This window comes from Sus scrofa, chromosome 1, assembly GCF_054392235.1.
Source record: "Sus scrofa isolate SSC_HxYL_T2T_F1_AM1 chromosome 1, Sscrofa_HxYL_maternal_Yorkshire_Landrace_v2.0, whole genome shotgun sequence".
NCBI lineage: Eukaryota > Metazoa > Chordata > Mammalia > Artiodactyla > Suidae > Sus > Sus scrofa.
In genome coordinates this window covers 78254878-78268557 of record NC_139383.1, presented here as the reverse complement: position 1 = coordinate 78268557, position 13680 = coordinate 78254878, and the positions used below count along the sequence as shown (strand labels likewise).

The following is a 13680-nucleotide window of genomic DNA, read 5'->3' as shown; positions in this document are numbered from 1 at the left end:
GATACTGTCAGGTTCATTACCACTGAGCCGCAACAGGAACTCTGGTTTCATTAGATTTTAATTAAACAATTGAGAATGATGCATTTATGGTCACATTTTAAAAGATCTACCTTTATCTTTAAAATATGTAATACTGAATTTCTTTTTCATATAAAGAACATTCTTTCTGGAAAAAGAAATAAATTTCTGCTGTAGACTGCTGGCTATTCTATGTCCACTTCTATGGAGCCCTCCTATTAAAAGAAAACATTAGTAAGTCTTTTCTAGACTCCATTTCCAACCACTATTAAGGTTCATTACAATGAAAATCATCTCTCACAAATGTGATTAAATGATCACTACACCCTGACTTATGTTCTGACTTTTTCACACCAAAAAAAAAAAAAAAAATTGATGATAACTAGTCATCTGAACTTCTTCCTTCTCTGGGTTTAAATTCCAGTCATAATTTGGAGAATCTTCTACCTATAGAAATATTCAACCATTTTTACCCTGGGCCTCATGAAGATTCCAGCAACTTGTTATCTTGTCATTAACCAAATGTTCCTTTTTCCTTCTATGAGAAAACCTGCAACCTAGAATGGAACTTGAGGTAAAATGTTAGCTGTGTGGTATGTAAAGAAGCTTTTTCCCTTACAGGTATGAGTTGATAGTAGATAAGAGCAGACTTGGGAGTAAGAACCCTACCAAAGGGAAAGTGGAACAGACACAAGCAGGTGAAAAGAAGTTCTACTTTGGTGGCTCACCCATCAGTCCCCAGTATGCTAATTTCACCGGCTGTATAAGTAATGCCTACTTCACCAGGTATAATACTCTTATAATTCATAAATCTGCATGATTGATAAGGACAAGCACGTCGATAATGAAAATATGAACCCTGTTTAAACTGAGAGCTATGAAATAGCAAAGGCACTAGAGGGTAGTAATTAAAAGCTTGCATGTGCTTGAAAAATTGATAGACTTGAGATCGTGTGTAGGTTTTTTGCCTTTTAATTTCTTTATGACATTGGCCAAGTAAGCTTTCATATCTTCACCTGCCAAATGCAGATAATAATAGGGCCTGCCTGGTAGACTTGTTATGAGGATTAAATGAGATAATGTGCATAAAGCACGTGGCATACAGCAAACCATAAATATTAAATGCAATTATTTCTATACTTATTACCACATCTGCGACCTACACCATAGCTCACAGCAACACTGGATCCTTAACCCACTGAGCAAGGCCAGGGATCAAACTCACATCCTCATGGGTACTAGTCGGGTTCGTTAACCACTGAGCCACGACAAGAACTCCCTCTGTCCATCTTTTAATCAAATTGTTTGGGTTTTCTAATGTTGAATTGTCTTTGCATATTTCGGGTATTATCGCCTTATCAGATATATATTTTGCAAATATCTTCTCCCATTCTATAAGCTATCTTTTCATTTCATCCTTAATAAAGACAGTGAGGACCCCCGAGTTCAAAAATACGCAAGGGAGGAATTTAATACAAAGTAGCACAGATGAGACCCCATCATCCAGAGCGTGATGAGAGAAAAACATGTCCATCCATCAGAATGGTGGTGCCAGGCACAAAATTATTGGTTAATTGATTAAATGACCATTTAAAGGGTTCTAATCAAGATAGTGGTTGGTGGATAAAGACCCATCACATACACACACATAAATTTTAATTGCTGAAGTTTTTTGACTTACGTAATTTTCATAATGTAATTCTGAACAATATTTTTAAGGTTTTTTTTTTTCCCTCTGTTACAAACATAGGTTGGACAGAGATGTAGAGGTCGAAGATTTCCAGCGGTATGCTGAAAAGGTCCATACTTCTCTTTACGAGTGTCCCATTGAGACTTCCCCATTGTTTCTCCTTCATAAAAAAGGAAAAAACTCCTCAAAGCCTAAAACAAGTCAGAATAAAAAGGTAAAAGATAATGCTGTGCCAGCTTCTTGATGGCTGTTGTATTCCACACATGCAGTTCTAGACACTGATGCTTTATAGAATTTACTCTTTGCAACTGTGTGCATATGAAAGGTCGGATTCTTATAGTATCTGATATTGCAGTTTACCTGATTTGTTACATCAGTTCTTGTTCCCAAAGGAACAGTTTAAATCTTCTTTTACACCTGCTTCCAACCACTTTTCATTACAGTGGTTAAAATTGCTCTGTACCTATTGATTTGCATATATAATATATACTATTTATTATGATAATTCTCTAGTACCATTTGCTTTTGCATAACAGTCTCCGGTTTCTGTCCCAATCCTGGACCGATTTAGTTTCTGATCTTACCCTCTTTTCCTCTCCTTCCTTGACCTTCATTTTAACCACTCCTATGCACAGATGATTTGTGGTATCAACTGGAGCCACTCAATCTTGAGTCTTAAATTGCATTTGCTGATAACTGTTGTTTCTCCTTCATTTACTCCTAGCATGTACATTATTTACATTTATTGTAAATTAAAGTCTAATTCCTTCTCATTCTTTTAGTCTAACTCTCCCTACTCCTTCCTAGTCCAGTGTTAATGGTGCACTCAGATACCAGTGCTCTCATCCGGGTCCAGGCCATCACCATCTCTCACCTGAACTATTGTAATAGCCCCCCAACAGGCCTCCCTGCTTCCATCTCGCGCCCCAGTATCATGTTAACACAACAACCATATCTTTATAAACACACTCCTCTTCTCAAAGTAGTTCCCCACCCCCCTCAAAGTAAATGAGTAAATGCTCAAGTCCTCACAATGTCATAAGAGGCCCTATATTTTCCAGACCTCTTTTCCTCACCCCCTTGTCTTCCTCCACTGGTCTCCTAGCTAGTTCTGAAACAGGCCACCACTCCTTCCTTAAAATCCTCACTTGAGCTTTCCTTTTACCTGGACCACTTTTCCCCCAGATCACTGCACAGACAACTCCTCCTTCTAGAATTGCCCAACTCTCACATGCTTAATGAGGCCTACCTTAATCCCAATTCTATTTTTTAATTTATTGTTTTAATTGAAGTATAGTTACTTCAGTTATAGTATAATATTATTATTACAGGTATACAGTATAGTGATTCACAATTTTAAAAGGTTATATCTGTTTATAGTTATTTTAAAATATTGACTGTGTTCCCTGTGTTATACTATATATCCTGCAGCTTATTTTATACCTAATAGCTTATACCTCTTACTTCCCTACCACTATATTGCCCCTCCACCTTCCTTCTCACTGATAACCACTATATCTGTGTCTGCTTCTTTTCACTAGTTTGCTGTATTTTTTAGATTCCACATGTGATATCATCCAGTATTTGTCTTTCTCTGACTTATTCCGCTTAGCATAATGCCCTCCAAATCCATCCATGTTGCTGCAAATAGCAAAATTTTATTCTTTTTGTGGCTGAGTAGTATTACCTTGTATAATATATATATATGTATATACCTAGTGATGGACACTTAGCTTGCTTTCGTTTCTTGACAATTGTAAATAATGCTGCTATGAACATTGGGGTTCATATGTCTTTTCAAACTAGTGGGGTTTTTTTTTTTTTTTTTGCTATATACCAGAAATAAAATTGCTGGGTCATATGGTAGTCCTATTTTTAGTTTTTTGAGATACCTTCTCACTGTTTTCCACAGTAGCTACACCAGTTTACATTCCCACCAACAGTATAAGAAGGGTTCCTTTTCTCCACATCCTCACCAGCATTTGTTATTTGTGTTCTTTTTGACAGTAGCCTTTCTGACAGGTCATATGTCATTGTGGTATTTATTTGCATCTCCCTGTATTTAGTGATGTTAAGCATCTTTTCATGTGCCCATTGGCCATCTACAGTTCCTCTCTGGAAAAATGTCTGTTCAGTTCTTCTGCCCATTTTTTTAATTGGGTTTTTGATGTCGAATTGCATTAATTGTTTATATATCTTAACCCCTGTGTTATTCCCCAGCCCACCTGCTGCCTTCCACCAGTACTATTGATCTGCTTTGCCTTTTCCTTGCTCTTCTTTTTTCAGTAGCACTTATCACATTTTAATTTATTATAAACTTTATAAATTATGGTTATTATTTATTATCCATCTCCTCTGCTAGAATGCGAGCTTTGTTTTGTTCACTGATGTATTCTAAGAGCCTGGAACAATGCACATAATAGATGTTCAGTAAATATTTAGCTTTTTGCATCATAGAGTTGTTGCCAGAATTAAACGAATTAATGCATGAAATGCTGTTAGTGTAGTGCTTGGCACACAGTAGACATTCAGTGAACATTTGATGTTACATCTATGTAAGCCCTTCTGAGTGCTTCTGGAAGATTGATTCCTAAAAGTAGAATTTCTTGGCTTAAGGAAATGTGCATTTTCAATATTGAGGCAATATTAATTTATACTCAGAAGCAGCATTTGAAAGAATCTAATGTCCCTCACAATTGCCAACACTGGATATGATCAAATTTTTATACTTTACCCAATCTAATGGACAAATACAGCATCTCATATTTTAATTTTCTTTTCTTTGAATGCTCGTGAGGTTGAGCATCTTTTCAGGGAAAGACCTGATTTCCTTCTAAGGCTGGCTTCTGAACCATCAGTAAGAGGGCAGCATCCCCACCAGCTTCTCCTGATGGTTCTCACTGATTATTCTTTGGGGGGCTGAAATATGAGCTGTATATTTCAGCTTATGTGGATCATTTTTTAAAATCCCCATGAAACTTTTTCATTCACACATAATTTCTTTATCAATGTTAATAAAATAATTTTGTTCGTGTATAATCAAAACTTAGTAGAGGATCTTGTACTTGCTTCAGGATCCCTTCCTTAAGTTCACTTGGAAGACTTTCTTAAATGATTCAGGCAGAGACATAATTTCACCAATTTTTATGAAGGATTTTGCTTAAAGATACAACGAAGGCTTTTTTCAAAGTAGACTATGAAATTCTGATGGAATCTTCCTGTCACCTTCGTGTATTTTTTAATTACTCTGAATTTTATTATATTTATAGTTGTACAATGATCATCACAACCCAATTTTATAGCATTTCTATCCCATACCGCCAGCACATCCACCCACCCCCAAGCCTGTCTCCTTTGGAAACCATAAGTTTTTCAAAGTCTTTGAGTCAGTATCTGTTCTGCAAAGAAGTTCATTGTGTCCTTTTTTTAGATTCCACATGTAAGTGATAGCATATGATGTTGGTGTCTCCCTGTCTGACTAACTTCACTGAGCATGATAGCTTCTGAGTCCATCCATGTTGCTGCAAATGCAGTTATTTCTTTCCTTTTAATGGCTGAGTAGTATTCCATTGTGTATATGTACCACATCTTTATCCACTCCTCTGTCGATGAACATTTAGGTTGTTTCCATATCTTGGCTATTGTATATAGTGCTGCAATGAACATAGGAGTACATGTATCTTTTCGAGTTGTGGTTTTTTCTGGATAGATGTACACCTTCCTATATTGATGTTAAAATGTTTATCCAGAGAATTTTTTGGCTGGGACTTGAGTGCTGGTCAGTGGGTCAAGGGCAGCAAATTAACATTACAGGCTAATGTGGAAAATCATTCCTCTAAAGCAAACATGGTTTTCTATATGAATCTATCAAATGTAGTTTCCTAACAAATATTCATGGTCTCAAGGTTACAATTAACAACCCTTAGAACTGTTAGCACAAACTTCAATGTTATAGGAAACCTCTTAGCCTTTCTGGTAAAAAGTCTTGGAAAGTCAACTTTGTAATAACATGACACAGAATCACTATAGATTTCACTTATATTTTTTGGTAACTAAAATCTCAGTGTTGGCTAATTTCTTATATTTACCCTTGTATCAGTAGCTTCTTAAATAGCTACCAAGAAAAACTTATGGCCTGTGGTTTAAAATTTTATCAATGTTGAATTATAGCAATTTGAGCTAATAATAATTTACTTTAACAATAACTTCCTAATATTCCATTTTACACATTTATTATACTTCATTTAACCATTAATAGTCTTTCAGGTATTTTGACATTCTTCCCTTTTATGAGTGAAGATCATTATACATTAATCTTTGATTATATTGATGAATGAATCTTTAGGATATATTCCTAGAGGTAGAATTACTAGGTCAAAGCCAGTTACTTTCAAGAAAAGGTAATATTTGTCTTATCATCTATGTTCCAGCCTGAATATTTCTCATAATTTTTGTGTTTTCAAGTTTAATAGGCAAAATTGTTTCTTATTCAATGTGTAATGTGATAATGAAATAAGAAATATATTATAATAGACATCATTCTAGGGTATCTTGCCAGTCACTCCCTTCTCTGAGAACTGATTCCCTACCCACTGGGCAGACCCAGTATTTTAGGAATCTGACCCCATCTGTCTGGATATAGATGATTGGACCAGAGTAGATCATGTGAACTTAGCCAGGCTATCAAGTTCTCTTCCTTGGAAGCTTAGAACCCAGAGAGACTAGTCTGGGCTCTTCATTGAATGGAAAACATGTAAACCTAAGAGTTCCCTGTCAATCATGAACAGAGAAAGAAAGCTGCTGTATAGAAAGAGAAAACGGTGGAAAGCTGTCCTACAGAGAAAAGAAGAATAAAAGCAAACACTCTGAGAAAAACAAAACTGAAATACCAGAAGCATCCAGAAAAGGAGTGCCTTGATTCTTCCTAGCTTTACAAATCCTGATTCTTGCTCCTGGTAGGGCCCCACCACACTTTCTTCTCTTGGATTGTGGAAAATATTCCTATATTTTAAAAATTGGTTGCCCTCTTTGTCTTAAGTAGGTCAATCAGTTTATCTATAATCTGAAACAAAAGAATCTGTTACAAAAGAATTGGTACCCTCCACTGGTAAAGTCAAAGTGGGGTTCAGTGGAAATCCCCACACACATACCCAATTGGGGATAGCAAAATGAGCTTCTGTGTTATATGGTAACAAAGTAATTGATTAAGTTATAGCTTTTTAATTATTATTCAGAGCATATATCCACAGAAGATTTAGAATGTTTGGTTGCCATATATAAATTTTATTGATTTTTGCAGCAGATAAGAGACAGGTCTAGTCCATGTATTCCCACATTAAAGCAGAGAAAAGCAATGCTGGTAAATCCAGCCCGTCACGGTCTAACAAGCCATGCTTTGCTGAGCCCCTGCAGTCCAACTCACTGTTGCTCTCTACCTGCAGATAAATGGATGCACTGGTTGAGAAAAAGTGAGATCCTCTCCGTAGGGATGCAAAGAATGAGGAATAGCCAGAGTTGAGGAAAGTCACCTACCCCCACCAATCTCTCACCTCCACCTTCCATGCCACACACAAAGCATTTCCACCTTTGTCCCTCAATGAGACAAAGGTGACCACATCTCCCATTATAAGGCCTCTTCACTAGGGTTGGGATACAGTGTGGAGGCAGGGAGAATTTCCCAAGATACAGTAGAGATAAAGAAGCTCCCTGAAGCCCCAGTCCAATCCATTATGACATCCATGGCATTATTTATAGGTGAGAGCCTGGGCCAGAATCACACTGGTAACTAGGCATACTTCCTCCATCCAAGAGAGAAGCCTTGCTTCGGTAGCTTGAATCAGGTTCAGAGTCCTGACAACTGTATGAGGAACAGAGGAAGAAGGGATGGCAGGACCAGATGGTCTTATCTCTAGGATGGGTGAATCTCTGAGTACCACTTCACTGTCTCCAGTCTAACCCCCACTGAGAGAGGTTCTGCCACCAGAACCAACCTGTGACAGCTGCTGCCCCGAGAGCAGGGCACTGGCACAGCTGGTGTGCCCTTTAGTTACTTCAACTGCCCTCTGCTCACTGTATCTGGATTTTGAGGGTAATTCTGAGATTTGCCTGGGACAGTGATTTTCCTTTTTTTTTTTTTTTTTTTTTTTTTGGAGGTTTTATCTTTTGCCCATATGAGATTAAGAATTTTATTGTCGGTACATGTTATCTTCTGGAAATTCCACACCGCTTTGTTTGCTCATAGAAACCCTGCTAGACTTCCAGGACTACTGTGGATTTATTTTTATGTGTATAGGTCTTCTGACATTTCAGTGGGAATTAAGGAGAGGGAAAACTCTAAATGTGAGTTCAGCGATCATAAACTAGAAATTGTATTTTCCCCTCTAATCCTGTGTCTCCTTCTCACTCTTGCAGTGTTGTCCAGTTCTCCCTACCTCCAAACACTTCCTCTCTGTCCTTGCTTTCTTCCTAAGACCACTCCCTGCTTTTCAAACCTGTGTGGCTCCTCATCTCCTAAAAAAAGCAAAACCCCAACCTCTACCAAGTCATCTAAGGTCCCTTCTCTCTGGCACCAACCTGTCTTCCAATTTGCTGTTTACAATCAGTTTTCAGTTCTTTAAAAAAAAGAAACCATATCTCACATACCCTTCTCTTCCCCACCACACTGCCCATGGAAGGCATGCAGAGACATTGATTTCTTTCCTCTTCACTTCTCCCTAATAGGTACTCTGTAAACATTTGCTTGAACAAATGAGTAAATGACTGAATGCTCAGATTTACTTTGCTTCAAAAATTGACTAATCCTTAAATATTCATCTATAGTTTCACAACTCTAAATTTTAAAATCAGCAGTGCAATTTTAAGAGCACAAGATAAATTTTAAAAAATCATTTTGTATCCTGTAACATAAAGGTTGGCTACATATCTTATCACCAAAAATGTTCTTAAATATTTTGAAGGTGTTGGTAAGTATGCTAACTTTTTATACCATATGTGTAAATGATAATATGTGCATTAAAGTGATGTTGTTACCTATGATTTGAGGATTTTATTGATTGAGTTTCTCGGGGCTGTTTTATTGCCAACTTTTCATTTTTCACCATTGGTCAAGATGTGCCTTTAATTTAAATGATAGAGCACTTATCTCTATATCTTCAGTTTAACTCTGCTTTATTATCACAGACTAGAATTTTAGATTCGTTAACATACTCTGTTGTTTGTTATTACTGCTGCAGCTGTTGCTGGCATTTGCTTATGGTGTTAGAGGGAGGGAAGAAAGAGGCTTAGTACTTCATGAATGGAAAATGCACAAGTAATATACTCTTAAGCATTTATTTATTATTATTAATGATAAAGTCAAAAATGAATTTTTGCTACTACAGTTTTATCCCTTAAATGATGCATTTCCTGTTCTTACAGGGAGAGAAAAGTAAAGATGCTCCTTCATGGGATCCTGCTGGCCTGAAATTCCTAGAGAGAAATGTTCCAAGAGACTTTCATTGCCACCTTTCCAACAGCCCCAGAGCCATAGCGCATGCCTATCAGTATGGCGGGACAGCCAACAGCCGCCAAGAGTTTGAACACTTAAAAGGAGATTTTGGTGAAAAGTAAAGTAACACACTGTTCTCACAGAAATGCAATGCCAGGGCTGGGCTTCATCCTCATTTTCTATATGTCATCTTTTTCCTACAGTCTCTCTGTGCCACCTTAATTGTATTCTTTTCTCATCAAAAAAACAAATAGTACATAATTCATACCGCCCAATGAATAACATTCTCAGTGACTTTCTTCACAAAAGTATGGTGGATGAAACAGCATTTTCCTAGGAGTTTGCTGTCTTTTATCAAAAAGAAAACAGTCAAAGAAAGGAAGGGTAAATTTCAAATGACTCATCATCTAACCTTGCTGTCCTCTCCCTCCCCCACATAAATTGCTTTCAAATTGTAAACGGGAATGCATCTGAACTGCAGGAAGGTTAATAAGGAAAGACACTGAAAATACAAACGCGCTTGTATCTCTCATGGCCTTCAAGCCGTCTCTGAACTTCATCACCTCTTCCTGGTATTTCACAAATCTCCAAGTTATTTAGTATTATAGAAGATTTCTTTTTAAAGTGTTAGCACTCAAATATTCTTCCACTGGTCTTCTGTAGCTCTTTCAAACAGTCATACAGGCAGTGCATTCAATAAGAAGCCTCTAATGCCTTCTAATTTACTATTTGCTTAATAGGCAGAATCAGTATTTTGTATTCTTTAGGAAAATTTATAGGTAGTCAAACTGGAATTTAGCCTAATAAATTTTATCTTATCTATGGCCAGGAGCTAAGTTTCTAGAAATTTTTATTTAATTTCTAGACAGTCTGGTAGCTGTTCTTAGCATGTGATATCCATTGATTAATTTTCACTAGAAAAAAAATTGACAATCTGTATTTTACTTTATTTTTGTCTTTTTTTTTTTTGTCTTTTTTTATGGCCACACCCATGGCATATGAAAGTTCCTAGGCTAGGGGTCAAATCAGAGCTACAACTGTTGGCCTATACCACAGCCACAGCAATGCCAGATCTGAGCCACATCTGCAATCTACACCACAGCTCACAGCAGCACCAGATCCTTAACCCACAGGTCAAGACCAGGGATCAAACCCGGATCCTCATGGATACTTACCGGGTTTGTTACCGCCAAGCCACGGTGGGAACTTCCTGAATCTGTGTTTTAGATGGTACACAAATCATATGGTTTCTATGCAAATTTATATATGCATATTATTTACTACTATTTTGTCCACATGAAGTTTCCTTGACATAAATATTTTTAGTAAGCTAATTATGACTATATTTTTAAAGCAAGATATGATACTATCATTTACTGAAACAACACTTCCTTAAATATGGGCTGCATCCTGCTGTTTAAGGAAGTGGAGAAGGCTTTACATTTTGAACTAGCAGTGCTTACCCAGTATTCACTAATAATACTAAGAGGTAATTAGAAGTAATGTCGCTTGGGATTAAACAGAATGGCTTTATTCTTCCTTACACTCTCTTGCCTTGGGAAGTTAGAGATCACCCTCAGTCTCCTTTGACAGATGGTAAGCTTTTTCTTCTCCTTTACCAGATCCCAGTTTTCCATTCGTCTGAAAACACGTTCCTCCCATGGGATGATCTTCTATGTCTCAGATCCAGAAGAGAATGACTTCATGACTCTGTTCTTAGCCCATGGCCGCTTGGTGTTCATGTTTAATGTTGGCCACAAGAAACTGAAGATTAGAAGCCAGGAGAAATACAATGATGGATTGTGGCACGATGTAAGTTGAAGGCAAGGAATATTACTGTCAACCAATGTCCACCATTGTCAAATGGACTGACTCTAATACCCCACTAGTGGTTTCTCTAGAAATATCTATTTTAAAATTCTGTTGCTATAAGTTCAGAATTCAATTTCAAAAACTTTAATTCATTATAAAAACCTTGAAGCATATTTTTGTGTGTGTGTCTTTTTGTCTTTTTAGGGCTGCACCTTGGCATGTGGAGGTTCCCAGGCTAGGGGTCTAATTGAAGCTGTAGCCACCAGCCTACGCCAGAGTCATAGCAACGCCAGAGCCACATCTGTGACCTACACCACAGCTCACGGCAGCGCCGGATCCTTAACCGAGTGAGGCCAGGGATTGAACCCGAAGCCTCATGGTTCCTAGGCAGATTCGTTTCCGCTGCACCACAATGGGAACTCCCAAGCATATTTAAAAGATACAGAGTCTGAGTATAATATTTTTGTCAGATAAACTTTTTTTTTTTAGTGCACTCATTTTAAAAAGAGGATCCATGGCCAACATAAACTGATTTTTTTCTAAGGATTTTCCTCTTGACTGTTTTTTTTCCCCCACTGCCTATTATGTTCTAAATTTTCAACAATTGCTGTATTTTATAGAATAAACTATGGAAGGTACAAAGTGAAGAGGAAATCTGTTAGGTAGACAGGATATAAGAGGTAGAATTACCTAAATATATTGAAGTAAATCAGTGTGTATGTGGTGGACGGAGGAAACAAGGTCAGCTGCATTACAATTAATGATAATAAATTCAGAAGAGAGATCATGTGGGCTGGCCAGCTGCAGAGAACCCCATAAAGAACTGCTAAACATAAGCTGTTTTCAGAAATTAAGCCTGTAACTTTAAATCAAGCTTTAAAGGAAGAGTCAAACTTCTGACCTTCAGAGAAAGAACCACTTTTTTAAAGAACTTTGCAGTAGCGAAGTTAGGAGGAAAGGCAACATAGCCTTTCGCCTATCTTGGGATGTGCTGGAGACACACTACTGTCATTCTCTCCATGCAGGTGATATTTATTCGGGAAAAGAGCAGTGGCCGACTGATAATTGATGGTCTTCGAGTCCTAGAAGAAAGTCTTCCTCCTACCGGAGCTACGTGGAAAATCAAGGGTCCTATTTATTTGGGAGGTGTGGCTCCTGGAAGGGCTGTGAAAAATGTCCAGGTAAGCCAGGCATGACCACCTAGAGCCATCCACCTTTAGAGCTGGAATGTGTCTTAATCTAGCCCTCCTTTCATGATTAGGAAGCAGGCAAGGGTAAAACCATAGTCTGGCTGGAGATGGGATATCAAAGTGAGTATTGCCCTGCGGTTGTCTTTCCACCTGTAGCGTTAGAAAGCCTGGAGTGATCTTCTGATTCTAAGGTAGAGATGAGATGGAAAATGTTTCAGAGGTAAAACTGTCATGAAAAGTTATGTCTCCAGGAGATGCTTATTTGTTCAGCAACTACCATACTTTTAGTTAAAAAAAGAAACTACTTAAAAGAGAAAGTAAGTCATTCCCTTGTATGTTATTGGGTTTAAAAAAAAAAAAAAAAAAACCTTTCATTATGTAAACTATGGGATCTCATTTTTGTTCCTTCCTCCTACCCCCAACATACAATTTATAAATGTGTAAGGAAATGCGGTTAACCATGGGGAGAAATGAGGATAAAATAAGAAAAAAAAAAACACATTTTGTAATTTCAAAAGTTTAAAATATTGTCCCTTTGAAAAAATATTTAGCAATAAAGGAATGAATCGAAGGACTAAATTTTTCCTAAGCATAAATTTGACTTTAACACAAGGAATTAATACACTTCTAAGATCCATTAATATATGTGGATAAAGCAAAAGGGATGGGGGGAATGTTCATGTTTAAGTAGATTTTAGGTAAGTAACCCTAATTCCATGATAACTTCTTTAAAAGAAAGATTTCCAAAGCAGCGTGAAATCGCTTGTCTAAAGTGGCCTGTGTTTCATGTCCTGTGGTATGATAAATGCTCAACCACAAAACAGCTAATGAAGCAAGCTTTCTACTGTTTATTTAACCATGGTAGATTTAACATTAAGAGCTTTGCTAGCCCTCTTCAGCATTTTGTTATCTAGGGTACAGCTGTCCTTGAAGAAAAACACACTGGGATATTTCTAATATTCAATTTGAAAACCACTGCTGCAGTTTGTCATGAAAGTAAAAATTGTCATAGCTTAATTACTGTAGGCTGACATTATCAAATACAAAATTCCAGCTTTAAAGAACTACCTGGAAAACCATTGATCGATTGTTCAGATAGCTGAGATAACTAAGACAAGAAATGACTTGGTTTCTCGCAATACTTAAACTCCTTCATTTTGTTTCTCTTTGGTGGATCTGTGAGTGTTGAGAAAATGGATTTTAAGAAGTGTCTTCTTTCAGATAAACTCCGTCTACAGTTTCAGTGGCTGCCTCAGCAATCTCCAGCTCAACGGAGCCTCCATCTCCTCTGCTTCTCAGACATTTAGCGTGACTCCTTGTTTTGAAGGTCCAATGGAAACAGGAACATATTTTTCAACAGAAGGGGGATATGTGGTTCTAGGTAACCATGACTTATTTTAAAACATGAATCATGAAGTCTTTCCTGAAGTGGCTAACAGGGATATTGGGCTCAAAGTTAAAACCAGAATGCCGAACTCACTCAG

At 37.4% G+C, this 13680-nt stretch overlaps 1 protein-coding gene across 5 annotated transcripts in view; it reads left to right on the top strand.

Annotated features, from left to right (window-relative positions):
* LAMA4 (laminin subunit alpha 4) overlaps positions 1 to 13680 on the top strand; it is a 152490-nt gene that overhangs the window by 130299 nt on the left and 8511 nt on the right. For all 5 annotated transcript variants that reach the window (XM_084962772.1, XM_084962757.1, XM_084962777.1 and 2 more), the window contains exons 30-35: positions 640 to 804; positions 1769 to 1922; positions 9125 to 9312; positions 10817 to 11006; positions 12032 to 12187; positions 13418 to 13577. In XM_084962772.1, the coding sequence (XP_084818898.1) occupies positions 640 to 804; positions 1769 to 1922; positions 9125 to 9312; positions 10817 to 11006; positions 12032 to 12187; positions 13418 to 13577 (1013 nt within the window). The remainder of the gene's footprint in view (positions 1 to 639; positions 805 to 1768; positions 1923 to 9124; positions 9313 to 10816; positions 11007 to 12031; positions 12188 to 13417; positions 13578 to 13680) is intronic.